Here is a 26,256-nt window from a genome sequence, read left to right as displayed (position 1 = left end):
GCATAAACACATGGCCCATTCACTGTCCGTGGGCCTTAGTGCCCGTGTGAATGAAGCCTAAGTTAAACTAATGCCAAAAATGCATCTAACTCCCCCACCTTTTTCCATAGCATGTACACGAATGATCAGCAAGTTATAAGTGGTATCTGGCCTCGAGGAGCTTGCTGGTCCAGTGTGCATGTGAGATAAGGAAAGAGATAATCTATAAAGATTGTTGTATACTGGTTATTCCTGTTTTCACGTCTACTAAAAAAAAGTGCGTATGTGTGTAATACAGTATATATACAGTATATATATATATATATATATATATATATATATATATATACATACAGTATCTCACAGAAGTGAGTACGCCCCTCACAGTTTTGTAAATATTTTATTATATCCTTTCATGTGACAACACTGAAGAAATTACACTTTGCTACAATGTAAAGTAATGAGTGTACAGCTTGTATAACAGTGTAAATTTACTGTCCCCTCAAAATAACTCAATGCGCAGCCATTAATGTCAAAACCGATGGCAAAAAAAGTGAGTACATCCCCTAAGTGAAAATGTCCAAATTGGGCCCACAGTGTCAATATTTTGTGTGGCCACCATTATTTTCCAGCACTGCCTTAACCCTCTTGGGCATGGAGTTCACCAGAGCTTCACAGGTTGCCACTGGAGTCCTCTTCCACTCCTCCATGATGACATCACAGAGATGGTGGATGTTAGAGACCTTGCGCTCCTTCACCTCCTGTTTGAGTATGCCCCACAAATGCTCAATAGGGTTTAGGTCTGGAAACAAGCTTGGCCAGTCCATCACATTTACCCTCAGCTTCTTTAGCCAGGCAGTGGTCATCTTGGAGGTGTGTTTGGGGTCGTTATCATGTTGGAATACTGCCCTGCGGCCCAGTCCCTGAAGGGAGGGGATCATGCTCTGCTTCTGTATGTCACAGTACACGTTGGCATTCATGGTTTCCTCAATGAACTGTAGCTCCCCAGTCCCCGCAGCACTCATGCAGCCCCAGACCATGACACTCCCACCACCATGCTTGACTGTAGGCAAGACACGCTTGTCTTTGTACTCCTCACCTGGTTGCCGCGACACATGCTTGACACCATCTGAACCAAATAAGTTTATCTTGGCGTCATCAGACCACAGGACATGGTTCCAGTAATCCATGTCCTTAGTCTGCTTGTCTTCAGCAAACTGTTTGCAGGCTTTCTTGTGCATCATCTTTAGAAGAGGCTTCCTTCTAGGACAACAGCCATGCAGATCAATTTGATGCAGTGTGTGGAGTATGGTCTGAGCACTGACAGGCTGACCCCCTGTCCCTTGAACCTCTGCAGCAATGCTGGCAGCACTCATATGTCTATTTCCCAAAGACAACCTCTGGATATGACGCTGAGCACATGCACTCAACTTCTTTGGTCGACCATGGCGAGATGTATAATGAGATTATTTTCTGTAATATTTTACAGAGAGGTAGGGAGCCCTTCCACCTTGCAGCTGAAAATGGCCATGTTAATATGATCAACAATCTGCTGAATATGGGATTATTTACATCAGAGCCAGACAAGGTCAGTACATTTATGTCTCCAAACAGTCACTTTCTGAATTATGTGTGCATATGATTAAAGTTCTGCCTAGGAAAAAAAAAAATTAAAAGTCAGCAACTACAAATACTGCAGCTGCTGACTTTTAATATTACTTACCTGTCCAGGGATCCCGCAATGTCCTCGCCTGAAGCCAACCTGTCCTCGGCTCCAGGTGCAGGTTCCCGACATCCTTACAAAGGTAAACAGGAAGTGAAGCCTTACGGCTTCATAGCCTGTTTCCTACTGCACATGCGCGAGTCACGCTGCGCGATCTGAATGGTCCCTGCTGTCTTCTGCGACATGTGTATCTCCCAGAAGACAACGGGGGGGGGGAGCATACATTGCGTTCACAGCGTCTCCCCACAGGGATGTAGTCCCAAGGGAGGGGGCGAGCACGCTGACTAACCCCCAGCCAGAACACCTCCGATGGTGGGGGCAAGCTTACTGAGGAGGAAGTGAGAAATTCAGACAAAGAAAAAAACATTTAGAAGGGAAATCGAAGGAAAAGGTAAGTGAACCAACAATGCACTAGCTTAAAGGAACCTATTTAGAAAATAAAAAACTAACCTTTACAACCCCTTTAAGAACAAAGCGTTGTATAACTGTACCATTTGCTGAGATCGATAGCAGTTCAAAACATTTACTTTTAAAGCAACATGTTCTTGTAACACGTTCAAAATGCAGTCTGATTTTATAAATAATTTAATATCATTTACTCTTAATTTTCTGTCTTGCAGGATGGTAACACTGCTCTTCATCTGGCTGCCGCTAATGGCCATGATGCTGTTGTGAGAGTTCTACTGGAGAAATGGGAAGATAAAGACAGCCTTAACATGGTATTGACTCGTCACAAACATAATGCAGACTATATACAAAGTTGTCATTTTGGGTGGGCATTGGGGAAAATAACCCTGCCCCCCTCCATTTGTTTTATCACTGGAAACTTTCCCCTTTGTACTTGGTGTCTTCCATGAAGTCCTAACAAAACTGTCACCTTTTTTTGTAGCTAGTCTCCCCCAATATTTTTTTTGTCTACATTATGAAAAAAGTGGGAATATTATTCCACTGGAACTCCTAGAAGACATAACAAACCTGTGTGTGTAATTCAACTTTCTAACAGCTAAGCAAACTATAATATCACTTTTGGGAAGAACAGACTAATTAGTGTTGCTTTGTAGAGGTGTGTTTAGCTGACTGCCCTCCTACATTCCTCTTAGTTTGGTCTGGATTAGGGTCGCTGCCAGCACTACGCCGCCTTAGGGCGCCAAGTTTGGGGGGGATCGGAAAAATCTGAATTCCAGTATGCTGCATACTCCCACTGCACTGACTTCAGCTGCAACACCAACACTGGGGCCTCTAGCTCGGGGGTTGGCAACTTGTCGATCACAAGCAGGTGATGGGTAGATCGCGACAGGAGGGGCGGTGGGGGCGGCATTTACTAAAATCGATTCCCAGCTTCTCCTCTTCTTTCCCCGGGCCAGCATTCAGCTGCTGAACGAGGAAAATAAAGGGGATTGGTTTCAGTAAATTCTGCCCCCGCTGCCCCCCCCTCTGTTCTGCTCACCCCTCCTGTCCATGTTCCTCTTTTTTTTCTGCTGCAAAATACACCTTCGCTTGTGTACACAAAAACCCTTGCACTGGCCCCCGTTCATGCTACAAGACAGGAACTTGGATGCCCTTTGACCAGTGGCAGCGCGTCCATACGGGACGCAGGGGGGCCACCGCCCCAATCCATGTGCCTGGCCCCTAATGTACATGCAGGAAGCCGGATTCATGGACCTCAATGTTTTTTTTTTTTAGAAGCACGTGATTAGAGCCGGAGACTCTAGTTGGCTTCAAAAAGGGGTGGGCTCTGTGCCCCTGAGTCCACCCACTTGTGTGACAATAGCAAATCAATATTCGCTATTTTCTTCCTGATTCTGCTCCCAGACAATTCCGGCTCAGGATGTGGGTCCTGAGACCTCATTGGTCGAGAGGAGAAGCGATCTTATTGGCCGCTGAGGAGGAGGAGTAGGAAGGAGACGCAGGGGAATATGTGCCGCCCTGAGGCCGAGGAACGAGGAGACACAGGATAAACCCGCCGCCCCGGAGGAAGCCCGGGACCTAGATGGAGTAACTGCGGGGATCAATCAACCCCCCCCCCAAAAATATACCACCAGCCGTCACTGCCTTTGACATCACCTAAACCAAAGTAGGGCACATAATCCTGCACTGGATGTGAAGATGCCAAGCGAAGTCTACTGCAGTGCATAGGGGGAAAGATCGCATAAATAAAATGCTTTTCCTGTCCCATAGACATAAATGAACAGTTAATACGTACGGCGTGGTGGTTTTCATCAGAGGACATACACTTTGAAACTGAGGGGAAGCTAGGAACTCATTAAGTGCTGGCTTGCACTGATTCATTGCGGGAAACTGCATGTGATTCGGACAGGAATTGCACCACATTCCTGTTCAAATCACATGCAATTCTTTTCAGTGCAATTTGAGCCCATTTATTTTGTATGGCTCAAATCGTACAGCACCCGCACAAAAAAGGTGCATGCATCTTTTTTTTTCCACAGTGGAATCAGATCGCATGTGTGTTCAGACCCATACAATCTGAATTAGCCAATTGCACTGCGTTTTGCGGCCTGTGTTTAGGGGTGTCATTAACTTAAAGGGGTTGTAAAGGAAAACATTTTTTTTTTTCATAATAAGCATCCTTTACCTGCAGACATTCCTCTTTTCACTTCCTCATTGTTCGTTTTTGCTCAGAAGTTGCTCTATTTCTTCTCTGTTCTGTTCACTTCCTGCTTGTCTGATTTTACTGACCACGTGAAGGGAGGCTTTACTGCGGGGTCAGTTCCCCTCCTGGGAACTACATCTGTGTGGCAGGACGCTCTTTACATGTTAGAGACTTCAAGGAGGTGTGAATTACTGGGCGTGCTGCAATTCATACTGGGAAATGGAGTTCTTGCATGAACGAGCGATGCAAACCAGGAAGTGAATGAGAGAACAGAAACTAGAATGCCGGAGGTGATATAGATGAAGGAATTTAATAGGTATTTACTCGTTTTTTAACAGAATCATTACACTATTCTGTCTGTCTACCTTGCAGACATTAATTTTAGGCAAACATTTTTTTTCCTTTAGTGACCCTTTAACATTGACACCTGCAGCAGTTCACATTAATGAAGTGCAATTGTGATGTGGTGCGGGAAACACACAGGAATCGCTGTGAATCCCACACTGCATCAGTGTGAACCAAAACTAAGGGAGCAGAGATTAGCAGGGGAGTGTGTTCAATAGATCTGGGGATTGGGTGGAATCTGGACAGGGGGTGGAGTCTAGCATGACAGAGGCAATTTTTTCATCCCACCACACAATTAAAATATGAGCATAGGTTGTCTTGATGTATATGTTACAGATGAGAGAAATGTTCTCTCCACTGTTGACCCTGCTGACTAAAGTCTACTACTAACTCTATTAGGCAATAGTTATTTTAACCTCAATAAATTACTGAATTGGTTAAAGCTATGAAAAAGCTAATATAACAGTTCACTAATCGCCACTCACAGAGCATGCCAGAACAAAAAGTGTTCTCTGCACCAAGTAAACAGATGGGCTCAAGTTTTTGGTTCACATTCATTGCAATATATGTTTTAGCTGGCCACTGTGTCAAAGTTAATCCCTCTCTGACCAGTCCCTACTCTACTCTGCAAAAGGCAATTTACTTGCTTATAGTGTATTTCAGAGGACATATTGCCAATATGGGGCCCAGTTCGGAATGAGTCCAGGGGCTCAAGAACTCTGGATCAATCCTCTGCACACTGCTATACACCTTTACACATTTCTATCAAACTTTGCATAAAACAGAGAAATGTTATTCACATACATTGCACTGCTCTTTCACTGTCCATTCACAGGTGGGGGAGGTGGACTAGCTGTGTTGGTTAATTGCAGTATAGAAATAATTGGTCATCAGACTGCCTTTTGGTAGCTAAAAAAAAGCTCTCATATATATTTAATTTGTATTCTTCTTGCCTGGAGCTCAGTTTTAAAATGTTCTAATTTAATGTAAAGTAAGCACTAAAACTGAAAATTATTAGTTAAATTTAATATTAGTAGAAATTAGAATGAAAATTTGTAGAAATTAGTAATTAGAAAACTTATTAGGGAAAAACATAGGATCACTGAAAGCGTATGCCTACCCAGTAAACAATTTAATGTAGAAATGTAATTAAATTTGGAATTTACATCTGTAATTGTTCAGTAACTAGTGTTCACTGTGCTAATATTATATTATAATATATTATATTTAAAAAAAAGTTGCGCTAATATCCCAATACATAAATACATATTAATGCCGCGTACAGACGATTGGAAATTCCGACAACAAAACCGTGGATTTTTTTTCCGACGGATCTTGGCTCAAACTTGTCTTGCATACACACGGTCGCACAAATGTTGTCGGAAATTCCGAATGACAAAAAAATGCGGTGACGTACAAGACATACGACGCCACTATGAAAGGGAAGTTCAATACCAGTCGTGTTAGTAGAAGTTTGGTGAGAGACGATTCGCGCTTTTCAGCCTCGTGCTTTTCAGTTCGTTACAGCGTGTCTCCATTACGAACGCTAGTTTTACCAGACCGAGCGCTTCCGTCTCGTACTTTATTCGGAGCATGCATGGAATTTTGTGCGTCGGAATTGCCCACACACGATCAGAATTTACGTGAACGGAATTTGTTGACGGAAAATTTGAAAAGTCGGCTCTCAAATTTTTGTTGTCGGAAATTCCAACAGCAAATGTCCGATGGAGCCTACACACGGTCGGAATTTCCAACAACAAGCTCCCATCGAACATTTGTTGTCGGAAATTCTGATTGTGTGTACGCAGCAATTGAATGCAAATATAGAAAAAAGTTAAATGAAACCAAGTCCAGCTGCAATTAAAGAAATAAAGGTGCATTCTAAACATGATCAGTAGACAGGTAGATATGGGACTCAAATCACTGGTATAAAGTACGATATTGGGTGTACAGTTGACCAAATCTTCCACCAGGTGATACCATATGAGGCTTACCATATTGCAGTGGCCATCTAATTAAAGATAGGTCAAAGCAGGCATTGGGAATATGGCATCATGAAGGTCTTCAAAGATGATGTCATCAGTAAAAAAAAAGGGTTATCTGGCCATCTCACAATAGGTTTATAGGAAGGAAAACTCATTTAGATATCGATTACGGTGTTGGTACATTGAAGATAAAAGTGGAGAATCCTCATCTGCTGCCACTTCCAGTTATGTTGCTTACTTGAAGTGGCAATAATAAACAAGGATTTGCGCTTATGTCATAATGGACAGATGTTGGCTTTTGATTTGAATCTATTCAACAATCTACCCGTATGACTGGTCTAAATTTTGTATAGTTGTTTCATGACAGTAAAGTACATTCCTGTGTGACGATATGACCTATTTTATTGTTCTCTAGGATGGGGCCACACCATTTTACTTAGCAGTGGAAAAAGGACATGAATCTTGTGCCAATCAGTTACTGCAAGATGGAAGCAACATCAACACTATAAACTATGTAAGTATTTTTTAGCAGAGGGTCTTAAATCTTTTACAGTGAAAATATTGTGTATATTACTACTGTTCAAATATTCCTACATGCTTGATGATCTTTTGAAATGTACCGTATTTATCGATGTATAACGCACCCCAATTTAAGAGGGAAGTTTCAGGAAACATTTTTTTTTTTAAAGGAGTTGTAAATGAAATTTCTTTTTCACCTTAATGCAATCTGTGTTGCCCCCCCCCCCCCCCGAGCCCCTGTTTTACTTACCTGACCCGTCGAAAGTCCCGTGCGGTCCCAAGATCCTCTTCGCCGCTCTGCCTGGCCGCTGATTGGCTAGAGCAGATGGATTGAGAGCAGCGCTGCTGTCAATCACATCCAGTGACGCGGCGCACTGAGGGGCGGGGCTGAGTGATACAGTGAGCGGCTATGGCCGCTCACTGTATCACGGGAGCGCGCCCGCAATTACTGACCACCATGCGAGCTCTCGCATGACTGTGGTGAGTAATTGCGGGGAGGACCAGAGACAGCTGCCGAGGGACCCCAGAAGATGTGGATCGGGGCCACGCTGTGCAAAACGAACTGCACAGTGGAGGTAAGTATGACATGTTTGTTATTTTAAAGGAAAAAAAAATTCCTTTACAAACGCTTTAATAAACCACTTTGAAGCAAAATGATGGTATCTGAGCATCAATGCAGCCTGATCTGTGCCCATCTGCAGCCTCAATGCAGCCTGATCTGTGCCCATCTGCAGCCTCAATGCAGCCTGATCTGTGCCCATCTGCAGCCTCAATGCAGCCAGATCTGTGTCCATCTGCAGCTTGAGTGCAGCCTGATATGTGCCCATCTGCAACATTGCTCCTCACTGCAGCCTGATTAGTGCCCATCTGCAGCCTATACATTTACCAAAATGCCCTGCCTGTTCAGTGCCCATCTGCAGTCTCACCTTTCATTGTCAGATCATCCCTGCTGTCTCCGAGGGAAGAGGGGGAGCGAGCGCCACTGAATTACACAGTCGTGATCTCCTTCCTGTGTACGCGGCGCTCCGTCACTCACAGCCACGCCTCCTGCCCCTGCTCATATGATAGACAGTACAGTGGTCCAATGCGGGGCCAGGAGGCGTGGCTGTGCATGACGGAGCGCCGGATACACAGGAAGGAGATCACGGCTCCATGTAATTCAGAGGCGCTCGCTCCTCTTCCCTCAGACAGCAGGGATCGGCGTATAACGCGCACACTCGATTTTCCCCTGATATTACACCGATAGATACGGTATTTGTTTACTTTGGTGCTAGGCATGTGGCACTAGTAGTTTTTGATGGAATACTTCAAAACATGAAACTGGTAGTAAAGTCTTAAAATTAACTGACAGGCAGTGTTTTTATAAGAGAATACACCCTAGAGGTGTCTTCTGTCAAAAATGTAAATTATTCGGCGTAAGCCCACCTAATTCAAAGTAGGTGGAAGTGGGCGTGATCCATTTAAATGAACCGTGACCCCATGCTAATGATGGGCCGAACGAACGGCGCATGCGCCATCTCGTGGATGCATCCCAGTGCGCATGCTCAGAATCACGTCTAAAATACTCCATAAGATACGTCGAATCACTACCTACGACGTGATGTAACCTATGCCCAGCCCTATTCACGTACTACTACTTAAACGACGTAAAAAATACGACGGCTGTTCCCTGGTCCATACCTTAACATGACTTACCCCTGCTTTATGAGGCTTTCATTTACGCCGGACGTACGACTTACGTAAACCGCGTATATGAATGCGCCGGGCGCAAGTACGTTCGTGAATTGGCGTATCTCCCTCATTTGCATATTCTAATCGTAAATCAATGGAAGCGCCCCTTGCGGCCAGGGTAAATATGCGCTGACGATACGACGGCGTAGGAAAACTTACGTCGGTCGGATGAAGCCTAATTTCAGGTGTATCTATTTCTATGGGCACGGCGCATAGATACGACGGCGCACATTTACACTTACACGGCGTATCTCGAGATACGCCGCATAAGTGCTACGTGAATCCAGGCCATAAAGCCCAACTTCATCCAAATATTACTTTTTTTTACTTTTTTACAGAAACTAAAGGTTACAAACCCTATTTTTCTTTCCAAGTAAAATGTGGTTCACAATCCTAGGAAGTGATTAGATATCTCTTCGATAGACAGAGACAGCAACATAAGCAAATGTGTTTAGTAAGGGATAGAAAGGTTAAACCAGGGTTTCTCAACTAGGGTTCCTCCGGAGCTTTCTAGGGGTTCTTTGAGCAATAAGCAATTTTTGACTCTCATATAAGTTCCCACTGACACCATTGATCTTTTTAGCTATCTGTAAGGGGGGTAATTCTTACTAATGAGTCGACCACAAGTGTAAGGAGCATTCTTCCCACTGAGCATCACACTAATGTATCATTAGTTGTAGCTATAGACATTTTTAGCAGGGGTTCCCTGAGGCTGGAATATTAGTTTAAGGCCTCGTACACACGATAGGTTAAACAGAGGACAATGGTCTGATGGACCGTTTTCATCGGTCAAAACCGATCGTGTGTGGGCCCCATAGGTTATTTAACCATCGGTAAAAAAAAAGCCAACTTGCTTTAAATTTAACCGCTTGGATTCCTAACCGATAGGACAAAACCGATCGTTAGTAGGCACGACCATCGGTTTAAAATCCTGCTCAGAATCAAGCATGCTCAGAATCAAGTCGACGCATGCTTGGAAGCATTGAACTTGTTTTTTTTCAGCATGTCATTGTGTTTTACGTCACCGCGTTCTGACACGATCGGTTATTTAACCGATGGTGTGTAGGCGCGACGGACCATCAGTCAGCTTCATCGGTTAACCGATAAAAACGGTCCATCGGCCCGTTTTCATCGGATGGACCGATCATGTGTACGCGGCATTAGGGTTCTTCTGGGTTGAAAAGTTTGAGAAAGTCTGGGTTTAACCATCTCCCAGATATTTATTGTTTCCTGTCCAATTGACACCCAACTTTTTTGCTGGTGTCGGCAGGACAAAAAGGGAGGGTAATCTCCCTAATAAAACACAGACAGTGATAGAAACCTGACAATAAATATAGCTCTTACCCACTATCCAAAATGAAAAATGTATTAAAATATGTCTCTAGTTGGGTCTTAACGTCCTCTAAAACAACCCCAAAAGCTTATTTGACTTCATATTGTTTTCTTTGTCACTTGTGTGAAACATATTCTGGTTCTTCCTTTGTGAAAATCAAATGACCATGTTTTAACTTTTAATCAAACAAATCTAGTTGTACACATTACCCTCATACATTATCTTTAATGTGGCATTGCAAACAGTGCTGTTTACAATATTTTTAATTTTTAGGATGACTACACAGCACTGCACATAGCAGCGGAAAAGGGTTACTTATCCCTGGTCACTTTCCTTATTAGAAACAACATTGACCTAACTGCAAAATATAAGGTAAGTAATGGAAACATTGGCTTGTCTCTATGCTAGACACTCTACATTGCATTTGATTATACTTAGATAGGTGATTAAATAAAACTGAAGTTCAGTGTTGTAAATGATTTTGGCTACAGCACAGTTTGAGATCCCCATAATGGCCTGGGGCCCTGCTGTAGTAATGATGTTATTACGAGCGATGTGACTATGTAATCTATGCTGAAGCAATGATATTGTGGAAAAACGAAATGATGTGCTACTGGAAATAACAGCTTCCCTGCAGACAATGCTGATGATTCTCAATATACTTTGGTGCACCCCTATCCTGGCAGTGTCAGGGGTCACTGTAGCTCTATATAGCAGTTAGAGCACAGGCTTCTGGGTTCAATATCCTTTAAAGAGTGGCATCCATTGTTAAAACTGCATACTTTTCCCCAGCCTTAAAAAAGTATAATTTCAATTTATTATAATGAATTACACAAAAACATTGTGCATTTTATAAAGATACAATATTGTTACGGGAGTCACTTTTAGCGGGGGGGCTGGTTAAGAGGTTGGGAAGCTCCTTGTCCAGCTCCCCCGGCCCCTCCTATGTCTATTAGGGGCACAGGGTGACTGAGAACTCCAGTCGGGTCTGCTTAATCCGACTCACTGTACAACCACACCGGACTCAGCATTTCCTTTTGACACTGAGTTACGGCTAGTGACTGGGTGGGCTAAGGGGTCTTGGATCGTGGTGGTACCAGACAAAGGAAGCATATATAGCGGACATAATCCTGTTGAGGATGGGGGTCCGTGACAAATATATCTACCCACAACTTATATAGCAGTTTTACAAATTGAATAATAGATTGATAACTGTGAATCACTGGGAACTGTACTGCATTACACCAATGGCAGACTATTTGCCGCCTTAACTTCCGCAACATCTCCAAAATATGCCCCTTTCTAACTAATGACACAACAAAGCTCTTAATTCACTCCCTGGTCATCTCTCGCCTCGACTTCTGCAACTCCTTCCTCATTGGCTTACATCTACATAGTCTTTCACCCATTTAATCCATCATGAATGCTGCTGCCAGACTTATCCACCTTACCAACTGCTTTGTGTCTGCTACTTCTCTCTGTCAATCCCTCCACTGGCTTCCTTACCCAAAGAATTTGATTCAAAATACTAACAACTACTTACAAAGCCATCCACAACTCTGCCCCCAGTTACATCACTGACCTAGTCTCAAAATACCAACCTAATCATTCTTTTCAAGACCTCCTGCTCTCTAGCTCCCTCATCACCTCCTCCAATGTTCGCCTCCAGGACTTTTCCAGAGCCTCTCCAATCCTATGGAACTCCTTACCCCAATCTGTCTGATTATCTTCTATTCTAATGGCTTTTAGAAAATCCCTGAAGACCCTCCTCTTCAGAGAAGCCTATCCTACCCACACCTAACATCTGTATTTTCATTTTCTCCATCTGATCATCCCCCGTGGGTATTAACTTTTGTTCCACTTGACCCTCCCTTCTAGCTTGTAAGCTCTAATGAGCAGGGCCCTTCTGTATCGAATTGTATTGTAACTGTACTGTTTGCCCTCATGTTGTAAAGCGCTGCGCAAACTGTTGGCCTTATATAAATCCTGAATAATAATGATAATAATATTTGGCATTTTATGCAGTTCCGCTATAGTACAGAACCTGGCAGCACTGTATAGGCCATACTTTTCATCTTTTGTAAAACATTTCACAGTGATCCCTTAAAGACCAACCAAACAGCAACAGCTCAAAGACTATAAACTCAGTATATTATAGATACCTCCATGTAAGCTCATATACAGTATATTTATATTTCTCCTTAAAGCGGAGGTTCACACAAAAAATGAACCTCCGCTTTTTGGATCCTTCCCCCCCCCCTCCGGTGTCACATTTGGCACCTTTCAGGGGGGAGGGGGGGTGCAGATACCTGTCTGAGACAGGTATTTGCACCACTTCCGGGTTCGGATCCCCGTGGGGAATCCAGCCTGTGATGTCACCACCCCCGCTGTCTTCTGGGAAACACTGTTCCCAGGAGAGAGCGGGGACCAGTGACGGCACGCCACGATCCTCGCGCATACGCAGTAGGGAATCGGGCAGTGAAGCCGCAAGGCTTGACTTCCTGATTCCCTCACCAAGGATGGCGGCGGAAGCAGCCGAGGACGGAGCGATTGCTCAGCCTCGGCTGCTGACATCGCAGGCGCGCTGGACAGGTAAGTGTCCATTTTCTAAAAGTCAGCAGCTGCCGTATTTGTAGCTGCTGGCTTTTAAAATAAAAATTGGCCGAACCTCCGCTTTAACTGTTGTTTTTCATTTACAGGATATGAACCCTCCCCTCCATTTGGCTATCCTGAATGATCATATGGATATAGTAGACATTCTTTTAGAAGCTGGATATGATATTAATGCAATCAATGCGGTAAGAATAATATGGATTAAAAATAAGTATGGAAAGTTTAATCCTTAATAAATAAGCATCAAATCACTGCATGTACATAATTGAACCTCACAATTGTAGTCCCCACCTACAGTATTTATTCATGCAATGTCCTCCTGTCATCTAATATCTATACTTGTGAGGACTGGGAAAGTTTTGGCCTGGGCACAAACACAGCTAACTACCCCCTTTGTAGGAATGCAAATTTGGTGGCTAAATAAATGTGCTGTGTATTGTGATTGGAGGGCTTGGTGAATGGCGTGTATTCCAAAAGGACATGGTCTATTGTGACACAGCGTTTCCCGTCTTCCAACATCTGCCTTCTTCCTCATGCTCCTGACATTTGATCACATGACACTTCAGAGTCGCCAGCTGTGATCACAGGTCTGAATAAAGAGCAGGTAGATATTTAATGCCCAACAGCTGTCACTGACTGCAAAAACCCACTTTGATTGAGGTCTTAATGGTGAAGCACCTCTTATCAGGTCCCATCAGTCCAACATATCTCACTAATAGTGGCCCAGGGGGCAAATGTTCCCTCCCCCCAGCCCAAACAGTAGGCACTGTGTCTGATCACTTTATTTTCCTTTATTTATCCACAGAGGCGACAGACTCCTTTGCATCTAGCAGCTGAACTGAAGAACACAGATTTAGTAGAGAGGCTTCTTTTAGCTGGCTGTGATCTCATGATTGCAGATAAGGTAATATTATGTACATCACACAAGACTAACATCATTTCTGAGGTATTTGGAGTTTATAACAACAAAACCTGGGGAATGCCCAGGGAAAAACCAAGCCTCCTTACCGACCAGCCTGCAGAACAACCAAATTAACCTGTCTAACAGTATACGTTAAAAACAGGGGTTTTGTCCGCACGCATTTGCAAACGCATGCGTGAGCCACAGAGCCGCGACAAGGCACCCTGTAATCTGTGGTCCTAACACTAAACAATGAGCGTCCCCACAATGGAGGCACATGCATTCTAATGGATAGATGGGGGCAGGTGGACTGAAGGGGAGCCACCCCTCCTTAAAGGTACAGTAGCACACCAAACACCCAGCATATAGCACAATGGCTGCAAAGGTGTTGGTGCACTGCTGGACCAATATAAACACCACAGGTTAAACAAAAACGAGTTTATAGTTTATAAAGCCAAATTAAATGTCATAAGCAGAAATATATTATAATCAAATCAAATATCCTGAGAGATAAGGGGCAAGATACCATCATTAGTGTAACAACGTAAGTGCACCAAGATCTAGTTTGAAGATATATGCCACAAAATAGTTGCCATAGGTTTCATTTAGAATAATAGAGGGTCTAGGTTAAAGGACTCTACATACCTAGCTCCAAGAGGGGGGAGCTGTAATTATGAGGCTGGAGAGAGTGGAGAGATTAAAATGGAAAGAGAAGACTAGAAGGGAACAAAAGAAGAGAACGCTATGGAGAGTTGATGGCAGAATGAGAAAGGGGGTTTAAAGGGAGGAAAAAAAGGGGAAGGGGGGTCCTCAGAGGTTGCCATTATAGCTTTAAATGTTTATAGATAGAAAAGATTAGAGGGTTATTCAAGGTGGAGATGCAAGTCGGGATTTTAGAGGTGAAGAAGGCATCGGGTCTGCTGAGTGGTGGGGGGGCATTTGAGCCATGGTTGACAAATTGAGAAAAATGTATCCTGAGATGTGTCCAGTATCCATGTTTTACCATGTGCATTAGGTGATAGCTGTTCTATGCTGTTTTGCTTATTTCCAATAATAGCTCAGGTGAAACGTTTATGACGTGGACAGTCCTCATTAATGCGTAATTTTAACAACCTAAAAAGCCCGAAACCATGTTTTTCTGCGTGTTTTTGTATTTTCGCTTATGGTATTACAATGAATCTGCAAACTTCTAAATTATTATACTGGGTCTTACATAAGTTTATACATTTAAACACATTTATTGAGAATGAAAAAGAGATGTTTTAGCAAACTGCATTTAAACAGCAGACAAAATGTTCTGGGCTGACTGGAGCCCTGTGATGGCCATACAATAGGGAATGTGTGGCGTTTTCCATCAGGTTTCGATGCTTGTGCTTGTCGTTTCGCTTCCTGGTTCATTTGTTGCAGATCAGAATGGGGAACAAATGCTCCTCACACTTGACATCCTGAAGTGAGTTACCATGGTCATGGTCTCCCTGGAATAAGAGAGCCTGAAAACAACCATGGGTGGTGGGGAAAGTGTGGGTGGTGGGGGAGATGGCATCCCCTTCTGAGTACTGTAAACATAGGTCTGTGCAGCCTATTGCATAAGGGTATGCACCCCAAAACTCAAACACACATGCATATACGGTGTGTGTGTATATATATATATATATATATATATATATATATGTATACACACACTAAATAAATGTCAACATTTTAAAATGTAGTAGGGTAGTGGATGGTGTCAGTAGGGGAGAGATTGGCATGAGTAGTTTTTTTATTTTTATTATTTTTTAAAATTTTATTGGTATTTTGTATTATTTTTTAATAATAGCAGTTAAATAGCAGGTGGGAATCTGTGCCGCATAGGGTGATTAGGGTGTGCCCAGGCATATCTGGCACACCCCCTGCACACGCCAATGACTGTAAAAGTTATTGGGTGGCTGTACAAGCTGTAAGCTTGTTATAACCACTTGATGTGCACACCATTTATAAAAAGCCTTGAAGCAAGTGGTTTAAGTTATCCTGTGCCCACACTATATACAAAAACGTGTTGACATATTCTGACCAAGCAGTGAAATGACTTTAAAACAAGCCTTCATTCACCTCTGCAGCTATAGACACTGTGGAGAAATACATCTTCACAACAAAGTTCATTTGCCCTTTATCTTCTATGGCAGCAGGGACTAGGCAACCTGACAGCCCTCTTATTTAAATACATATGGGGGGTTATTTACGAATAAATGCAAATCCACTTTGCACTACAAGTGCACTGAAAGTGCAGTCACTGTAGATCCAAGGGGGACATGCAAGGAAAATAAAAAACAGCATTTTTGCTTGCACATGATTGGATGATAAAATCAGCAGAGCATCCCCTAATTTCAGATCTTCCCCTCAGATTTACAGCGACTGCACTTCCAAGGGCACCTGTAGTGCAAAGGGGCTTTGCCTTTCGTAAATCAGCCCTATGGTGTTTCTAAGCTGTTATAAAGTGACTGAAACCTGAGTCTTTATTGTGTTCTCAGAGGATGAATTACTTCATAGCATATGCATTTAGAGAGGTCATAGTGGCATGTGGTTAGCACTTCTGTCTTGCTGCCCTTGGATCACAGCCTCCTAGGACAATGCTTACATGAAGTTTGCATTTTCTCCCCGTGCTTGCAGGGGTGTCCTCCCACACGCCAAAGACATGCTGGTAGATTTATTGTCTCCTGTCTAAATTGGCCCTAGTATGTATAAATGTCAGATAAGGGCCTAAGATTGTAAGCTCCTTGAGGGTAGAGACTGATGTGAATGTAAACTGCTGCATAAATTGTATATGATAAATAAACACATGTAATAAATAAATCCAAAAAGTTTAATTGTTGGTGATATGTCAGAATTCCTCAATTCGTTATTTTTTGCAATTGTTTTTATCCTTAGTGACTAAATTTTTATTTTCAATTTGGCAGCAAGGTAAAACAGCACTAGGTGTATCAGCAAGAAGCAATCACTTCCTGATTGTTGATATGATCATTAAAGCAGAAAGATACTACACATGGAAAGAGGTAAGAACTAAAAAATCTATAATACTATGGTACAGAGTAGTAGTATGTGTATTGATGGTAAAATAAAATATACTTAAAGGAAAAGTATGACCAAAGCTATTTTGGGCCTACTTCTCCTATAGATCACAGGAGTGCACCTCATTCTGCACACCTGTGGCCCCATTTGAGCCTACAGTGGGCTGAAGCCTGCCATTGGCTGACGTCACTTAGCTGGTCCAGGCTCTAGAAAGATCCCAACTTAGCAGTTGGGACCCACTCAGATGCCTGCCGGCAGCTGACTCTCACCAAGCTGCTCCCACCCTAGGGTTGCAACCTCATCCCTTTAAAACCAAACACATATTAAATACACAGGTTCTGAGGCTGATTAAGGTGGTAATTAAACTTACTCGGAGGGCCGGCCATCGTATTGCACGATGGTCACTTTTCACTCTCCCTCATCTTCCTTCTCCCCCACTTTCTTTTTATTTATCCTTATGTTTGTCACTTTTTTGTATTTTTTTGTTTGATGTTCAGGTTTTGTCACAGTGTGATCAGTAGGGTGTAGGTCCTCGGGCCTGCCCTGAACGTCTTGGGAGTGGGTGGACATGGCCTTCTGGCCTAGTTCGCCTGCTCTCATGGGGTCTCCCTTCTAGTACTTCGGCAGACCCTCCAAAGAATGGGGCCCGTCTGGTTTTGGCCAGATGGACCATGTGAAGTACCTCAGTCCCCGGGGGATTAGAGTTAGGTCCTTCCTTGTGGAGGACAAGTGTAACACCCGTTGCACGTTTTTGTGTTTCACTCTTTATGTGTGTGCACATTTTTTTTGGCACCAGGTGGAGTTTTTGGGTGTGTTTCACACGCCATGGGCTTTTAAAAAAAAAATAAAAAAAATAAACTCACTTGGTGGCTTATCTGCATTAAATTAGCCTCAGAACCTGTGTAATTTATGTGTGTTTAGGTTTAAAGGGATGAAGTGGCAACCGTATCCCACCCCCTCCCAAGCCCGGTGCTCCAGTGGAGGGGCAGAGCAGAGAGCCGATGACTGACAGTCATTAGCTCTCTGCAGACTGAGAACTGAGACTGAAAACTGAGCGATTAGTGGTTTTTGATTGTTCAGTTCTTACTGTAGAGCTATCAGGGGACAGCTGTAGCTGTGATTGGTGCTGCAGCTATTTAGGTGAGTATGATGTATTGCTCCTATAAGTCAAAATTATTTACATTCTACGAGCTCGTATTTACACATTAATTTGTTTTTTGCTTTACATAGTTACATAGTTAGGTTGAAAAAAGCCACAAGTCCATCCAGTTCAACCATACAAAAAAAAATCGTACAATCCCATATACACAATTCTATACCCACAGTTGATCCAGAGGAAGGCAAAAAAATTCAACAGCAGAGCATGATCCAATTTGCTACAGTAGGGGAAAAAAAAATCCTTCCTTTCCCTGGGTCAACTTTACATATAAATATTAGTACTCAGTTATATTATGTACATTTAGGAAAGAATCCAGGCCAGAACCACCTCTGGAGGGAGTCTGTTCCACATTTTCACAGCTCTTACTGTGAAAAAACCTTTCCGTATTTGGAGATTAAGGGCCAGATTCAGAGAGATCGGCGTATCTTTAGAGCGGCGTAGCGCATCTGATATGCGCTACGCCGACGGAACATAGAGAGGTTTGTACTGTATTTACAAAGCACTTGTTCCCTTTCTTGCGCCGGCGTAACGTAAAATGGCCGGCGTAAGCCCGCCTAATTCAAAGTAGCAAGGCAGTGGGCATGTAGTATTATAATGAAGCATGACCCCATGTAAATGCATGGCCGAACGAACGGCGCATGCGCACGCATACTCAGAATCACGTCGCAAATACTTCCTAAGATTCGTCGGCTCAATGCTTTCGACGTGAACTAAGTTCTTTCTACGCCCAGCCCCATTCACGTACGACTTACGTAAACGACGTAAAATCCGACAGCAGTTCCGACGTCCATACCCTAAACTACTTAGACCAGCTTTTTGGTGGTTTAACTTTACGCTGGAAAAACGCCTTACGTAAACGACGTAGATTACAGCGACGGGCGCAAGTACGTGAATCGGCGTATCTTGCTCATTTACATATTCGACACGTAAATCAACGGAAGCGCCCCTAGCGGCCAGCGTAAATATGCACCCAAGATACGACGGCGTAGGAGACTTACGTCGGTCGTATCTTGGCAAAATTCAGGCGTATCTCATTTAAAGAATCAGCGCATAGATACGACGGCGCTCATTTGGACTTACGACGTCGTATCAGTAGATACGTCGGCGTAAGTCTTTGTGAATCCGTGCCTAAATCTTTTTTCCTCTAGACGTAGAGTGCCCCCTTGTCTTTTGTGTTGACCGTAAAGTGAATAACTCAACACCAAGTTCACTATATGGACCCCTTATATAGTTTTACATATTGATCATATCCCCCCTTAATCTCCTCTTCTCAAGAGAGAATAAATTCAGTTCTTCCAATCTTTCCTCATAGCTGAGCTCCTCCATGCCTCTTATCAGTTTGGTTGCCCTTCTCTGCACTCCTCCAGTTCCCCAATATCCTTTTTAAGAACTGGTGCCCAAAACTGAACTGCATATTCCAGATGAGGTCTTGCTAATGATTTGTACAGGGGCAAAATGACATCTCTCTCTCTCTGGAGTCCATACCTCTCTAATACAAGAAAGGACTTTGCTCGCTTTGGAAACTGCAGCTTGGCATTGCATGCCATTATTGAGCTTATGATCTACCAAAACCCCCAGATCCTTCTCCACTACAGATTTCCCCAAATAGTTATCAGCTAGTGTTGTGCTTTTTATGTTTTTTGCACTTTCCAGGGGTTCAAAGGGTACAACTAGTATATAATCTACACTGTAGGATTAAAGCAGTTGTAAACCCCTGAAGTAAAAAAATATCCCTTCTAGTACTTCGGCAGACCCTCCAAAGAATGGGGCCCGTCTGGTTTTGGCCAGATGGACCATGTGAAGTACCTCAGTCCCCGGGGGATTAGAGTTAGGTCCTTCCTTGTGGAGGACAAGTGTAACACCCGTTGCACGTTTTTGTGTTTCACTCTTTATGTGTGTGCACATTTTTTTTGGCACCAGGTGGAGTTTTTGGGTGTGTTTCACACGCCATGGGCTTTTAAAAAAAAAATAAAAAAAATAAACTCACTTGGTGCCTTATCTGCATTAAATTAGCCTCAGAACCTGTGTAATTTATGTGTGTTCAGGTTTAAAGGGATGAAGTGGCAACCGTATCCCACCCCCTCCCAAGCCCGGTGCTCCAGTGGAGGGGCAGAGCAGAGAGCCGATGACTGACAGTCATTAGCTCTCTGCAGACTGAGAACTGAGACTGAAAACTGAGCGATTAGTGGTTTTTGATTGTTCAGTTCTTACTGTAGAGCTATCAGGGGACAGCTGTAGCTGTGATTGGTGCTGCAGCTATTTAGGTGAGTATGATGTATTGCTCCTATAAGTCAAAATTATTTACATTCTACGAGCTCGTATTTACACATTAATTTGTTTTTTGCTTTACATAGTTACATAGTTAGGTTGAAAAAAGCCACAAGTCCATCCAGTTCAACCATACAAAAAAAAATCGTACAATCCCATATACACAATTCTATACCCACAGTTGATCCAGAGGAAGGCAAAAAAATTCAACAGCAGAGCATGATCCAATTTGCTACAGTAGGGGAAAAAAAAATCCTTCCTTTCCCTGGGTCAACTTTACATATAAATGTTAGTACTCAGTTATATTATGTACATTTAGGAAAGAATCCAGGCCAGAACCACCTCTGGAGGGAGTCTGTTCCACATTTTCACAGCTCTTACTGTGAAAAAACCTTTCCGTATTTGGAGATTAAGGGCCAGATTCAGAGAGATCGGCGTATCTTTAGAGCGGCGTAGCGCATCTGATATGCGCTACGCCGACGGAACATAGAGAGGTTTGTACTGTATTTACAAAGCACTTGTTCCCTTTCTTGCGCCGGCGTAACGTAAAATGGCCGGCGTAAGCCCGCCTAATTCAAAGTAGCAAGGCAGTGGGCATGTAGTATTATAATGAAGCATGACCCCATGTAAATGCATGGCCGAACGAACGGCGCATGCGCACGCATACTCAGAATCACGTCGCAAATACTTCCTAAGATTCGTCGGCTCAATGCTTTCGACGTGAACTAAGTTCTTTCTACGCCCAGCCCCATTCACGTACGACTTACGTAAACGACGTAAAATCCGACAGCAGTTCCGACGTCCATACCCTAAACTACTTAGACCAGCTTTTTGGTGGTTTAACTTTACGCTGGAAAAACGCCTTACGTAAACGACGTAGATTACAGCGACGGGCGCAAGTACGTGAATCGGCGTATCTTGCTCATTTACATATTCGACACGTAAATCAACGGAAGCGCCCCTAGCGGCCAGCGTAAATATGCACCCAAGATACGACGGCGTAGGAGACTTACGTCGGTCGTATCTTGGCAAAATTCAGGCGTATCTCATTTAAAGAATCAGCGCATAGATACGACGGCGCTCATTTGGACTTACGACGTCGTATCAGTAGATACGTCGGCGTAAGTCTTTGTGAATCCGTGCCTAAATCTTTTTTCCTCTAGACGTAGAGTGCCCCCTTGTCTTTTGTGTTGACCGTAAAGTGAATAACTCAACACCAAGTTCACTATATGGACCCCTTATATAGTTTTACATATTGATCATATCCCCCCTTAATCTCCTCTTCTCAAGAGAGAATAAATTCAGTTCTTCCAATCTTTCCTCATAGCTGAGCTCCTCCATGCCTCTTATCAGTTTGGTTGCCCTTCTCTGCACTCCTCCAGTTCCCCAATATCCTTTTTGAGAACTGGTGCCCAAAACTGAACTGCATATTCCAGATGAGGTCTTGCTAATGATTTGTACAGGGGCAAAATGACATCTCTCTCTCTCTGGAGTCCATACCTCTCTAATACAAGAAAGGACTTTGCTCGCTTTGGAAACTGCAGCTTGGCATTGCATGCCATTATTGAGCTTATGATCTACCAAAACCCCCAGATCCTTCTCCACTACAGATTTCCCCAAATAGTTATCAGCTAGTGTTGTGCTTTTTATGTTTTTTGCACTTTCCAGGGGTTCAAAGGGTACAACTAGTATATAATCTACACTGTAGGATTAAAGCAGTTGTAAACCCCTGAAGTAAAAAAATATACAAAGCATATCCTTCTATAGTGTGTACTTGCCTCAATCCAAAGCACCTAGTGTGATTTCTGTCTGCTCTCTCATTACTCAAGTATCTGCACGAGTCACTTATGACTCTATGCTGGCACCAGGCTATCCTCCCCCCCAGCCTCAGCTGTGTTTCCCTACAAGGCTGTGTAGAGGGGGTGTGTCCTTTCCCCACCACTCATATCTCAGATTACACTCAGTTTCCTGCACTATGTTGTGCAGTGTGTGACATCAGATCCCCACCCACTGCTTTTTGGAGCTGACAGTTGCTGTGTAATGTTGTGCTTTGAACTTCTGTAGAGGAGAGACAGCTGCAGATAAACAGGTGCAACTTGTGTAGGATGATTAATCTCCATGTATCAAATGAGGCTTGTCACTTCACTGGGTATACACTTAACATTTTAACCTTCAAATGTTAAGTGTATACCCAGTGAAGTGACAAGCCTCATTTGATACATGGAGGAGTATGTAGATCCATTTGGAGTATGTAGATGGTCCATCTAGCAGGGGACAGATGGCTCTACTGTATTCTTTAATTCTACAATTTGGCCTAAATTTATGATTTTTCTATTGGATTTGTTTTGTTATAGGAAGTAGAACATATTGTTTTTTCATTTATATAATAAAAAATAAAAAAGTGGTGATCAAATACCACCCAATGAAAGCTCTATGTGTGTGAAAAAACACACAGCTGAATAACGGAAAAATTCCTGGTCACAAAGGGGGTAAAACCTTAAGGAGGTAACGTGGTTAAAAACAAAAAATGATAAGAAAGAGAAAATAAATATAATATAAACTTACAAAAAGGAAAAGGTCTGATGTCAACCGCAAACCACCTCCATCCCAATATATGCAACAAAATACAGGAAATCGCCCCGGTACTTTAAATAAGGTGAATGCGGTTAACCAACAATTGACAGAGTAAATGCAGTCTCAAAATGTATAAAAATTGTCATGCAAACATAAACAACATGAATCATAGCCAAGCCACTGAAATGATACATGCAGTAAAAAATGTAATTACACGTATCATGGTAGAAAATTTCAATTTCAAAGTACAAAGGCATGAGAAGTAACCCAACGCATTTCGCAAGACCATGCTCGCTTCATCATGGGTAGATGCGTTTGTAGTATATCTGTAGGGGGTATAATGAACCAAATAAGTATCAACATAGAGATGGTATTGTGACAGTCAAGAGGGTCCAAAACGTATGGCCTTATACTCACCAAAGGCTGGATCAGGCTACCAAATACTGAATACCCAGAGGTGGCAGTAATGAGCATCCGGTTCCGGAGGCAGAGGAAAAAACAACCCAACAGAGCACCAATGGGGGACAGATATGGCCGGGATGGGGGTGTGTGTCACCAAAGATCTCCCATTATCTAGTAATAATATAATTGTAATAATATGATAAAGTCTGATCCAGCCTTTGGTGAGTATAGGGCCATGCATTTTGGACCCTCTTGACTAATTGTCATGATACCAACTCTGTGTTGATACTTATTTGGTTCATTATACCCCCTATAGATGTACTACACATGCATGAAGTGAGCATGGTCTTGCAAAACGCGTTGGGTACTTCTCAAGCATGTGTACTTTACAAGATACATTTTTGTACCACAATACGTGTAATGATATTTTTACTGTATGTATCATTCCAATGGCTTGGCTATGATTCATGTTGTTTATGTTTGCATGACAATTTTAATACATTTTGAGACTGCATTTACTCTGTCAAATGTTGGGTAACCACATTCACCTCATTTAAAGTTTTGGGGGGATTTCCTGTATTTTGTTGCATAATATTATAAACGTAATGTTGTATTATTAAATACAAAGCTGCATTCAATTGTGTATTTTATATCTACCTGGTGATGTGCATTTGTTTGACACCCCATGTTTCCCTCTTCTGTATAAGCATTGCTACACTTTCCTATCAGTGGTGAAGGGTACGGTAGGATGCCCAACATGCTGAGCTCAGAAAATTCCTGATAAATTTATTAACATGCTTTTTGATTTGTCCTCTTATTTGTTTTTTGCTCTGTTTTCCCCCTCGCAGGAGCTTATAGAAGATACTAACTCTGAGCAGTTTATGACATTCAAACAAGACCACTCCTCACAAACCGGCCCGCTCCGCTCAGCTCTTTGGAGTGTAGCATATGAGCAGCTGAAGCCTGATGAATGGAAGAAACTGGCGCTGCAGTGGAAGTTCACAGAGCCACAAATTAAAGCCATTGAGACACAGTGGACAGGTAAAGATGGACCCTGACCCAGATAAGTCACCAGGACAGGAGGTCAACCATGAAATAAAACCAGGCTTTACTGAATTGGTAGAGGTTGTTAGTAATATTTAAAAATAATGTTAATACTTTCTGTATGTTAATTGGCCTAGCTTCCCTTTAAGCTATGGACAGAGTGAGGAAGGAAATGAGAACCTATGCCAGATTTTTGTTGTGGTCGCTGTTCCTGTTGGGGTAGATTTTCCCTCACTTCCTGTTTTGACAGGAAGTAATGAGAAATGTCTTAAGTGAGGACGCAGACTGCAAGAGGACACTTCATTTCAATAAAGCCTCTGTCAGGTTACTAGCACTGTCTAGATCAGGGGTGCTCAACACGTGGCCCGTAGAGCTCTTTGATGTGCAACCTCATTCTCTGGGATGGTGGGGTGGCAAGCCCAGATCACGGGCTGCCAATCCACCATTACACAGCATCAGCATGGAGCTGGCACTGGCAGTGGAGGAAGACAGCAGCTGAGAATGAAGCAGAAGCCGCAAAAGCCAATCCTTCTTCTGTAGCGCCGACTCCTGTCCCAGGTGGAGTGATGCCAAGTGCACTTCCCCTGGGACCTTCCTAGCAGCCTAGTGATGGCAGAAGAAGCTAGAAGAGAAAAAGGTCAGTTTAGTAAACATCACATAGTTTTGCAATGGGCATATTAGCACTTTTAAGAAAGGGTTCTGAGGCCCTGTACACACGTCCGAGGAACTCGACGGGCAAAACTCATCGTTTTGCTCGTCGAGTTCTGTGTGAAGCCGCCGAGGATCTCGGCGAGCCAACTTTCCTCATTGAACGAGGAAATAGAGAACATGTTCTCTATTTGGCTCGACGAGGAACTCGTCGGCTTCCTCGGCCGAAAGTGTACACACGGCCGGGTTTCTCGGCAGAATTCAGCTCCAATCGAGTTTCTGGCTGAATTCTGCCGAGAAACTCGGTCATGTGTACGGGGCCTTAGGCTGCTTTCACACCGATCCACAGGTGCAGCATAGTGCACCTGAGGCATTCCTGCGGATTAGCTGCACTAAGCTATAGACTTCTATTATATCCTGCGGGTCTGAATACAGGCATTTTGGTGCACTTTCAGAAAGTGTACCACACTTGCAAGATGTAGTAGAAGTCTATGGCAAAGCGCCGCTAACCTACAAGAAAGTTGCAGGTGCAATACAGACTGTGCATCAGTATGAAAGCAGGCTTATAGGGGGCTCAGGACAGTAAGGGGTCATTAACATGTGTGGTTTAGGGGGTAGTAAAACCCCATAGATCACTTAAGTGGCCCTCGCTCTTCAAAAGGTTGAGCACCCCTGGTCTAGGTATTACTGCTCTGGTGACAACTGCTTATCAAAGGGAATAAAAAACATGGCTGAAGCTTAGTTTTGTTAATTTAAACTTCTTTCAACTGGTAACTGGTATTGTAAATAATATTTATTATTCATAAAAATATATATACATATATATATATATATATTTGTCACTGCTTCTTTAAAATTGAAACCTTGGTAGAGTTGGGGAGGATTACAATGTATTTTTACTTAGTGCTGTCCTGTCTAAATCCTCATACACATGATCGGTCTTCCATCAGACATTTCCGTGGATGTTGGTCCAAAGGGCGTTGAGCGAGAACTTGTTCTGCATACACACGGCCCAACATTTTCAGCCAACATTCACCAAATCATGTGGTTTTTCAGTTCTTTACCACCACCCTTCGGGCAACTTCTGCTTTTGTTGTCTGATGTTTAGCATTGGTTCCGAGCATGCGTGTCTGTACTTTGGATTTTGGTTGGACGGACTTGTATACACACGATCGGATAAACCGACATAACAGATTTATTGCCAAACAGTTGGTGAGCAGGAACAGCCAACATTTGTTGTCGTTAATTCAGCCAACAATTGTCTGATGGAGCACGTCCATCAGACAATTATGGCCAATAAATTGGATTGTGTGTACGGGCCTTAAGTGACCTCATCTCTTCCATATTTCTTTTACGGGCGTCATATTATGGAC

At 43.1% G+C, this 26,256-nt stretch overlaps 1 protein-coding gene across 1 annotated transcript in view; it reads left to right on the top strand.

Annotated features, from left to right (window-relative positions):
* The window catches only part of ANKDD1B (ankyrin repeat and death domain containing 1B), a 69,322-nt gene that overhangs the window by 39,230 nt on the left and 3,836 nt on the right, over positions 1-26,256 (top strand). Inside the window, exons 6-13 of the mRNA XM_040341226.1 lie at positions 1,469-1,567; positions 2,323-2,421; positions 7,059-7,157; positions 10,500-10,598; positions 12,926-13,024; positions 13,645-13,743; positions 16,677-16,772; positions 24,040-24,232. Coding sequence (XP_040197160.1) covers positions 1,469-1,567; positions 2,323-2,421; positions 7,059-7,157; positions 10,500-10,598; positions 12,926-13,024; positions 13,645-13,743; positions 16,677-16,772; positions 24,040-24,232 — 883 coding nt within the window. The remainder of the gene's footprint in view (positions 1-1,468; positions 1,568-2,322; positions 2,422-7,058; positions 7,158-10,499; positions 10,599-12,925; positions 13,025-13,644; positions 13,744-16,676; positions 16,773-24,039; positions 24,233-26,256) is intronic.

The sequence above is a fragment of the Rana temporaria genome, chromosome 1 (assembly GCF_905171775.1).
Source record: "Rana temporaria chromosome 1, aRanTem1.1, whole genome shotgun sequence".
In the NCBI taxonomy this organism is placed as follows: domain Eukaryota; kingdom Metazoa; phylum Chordata; class Amphibia; order Anura; family Ranidae; genus Rana; species Rana temporaria.
The sequence above is the reverse complement of the archived record's forward strand: the minus strand, read 5'-3'. Positions and strand labels throughout refer to the sequence as shown.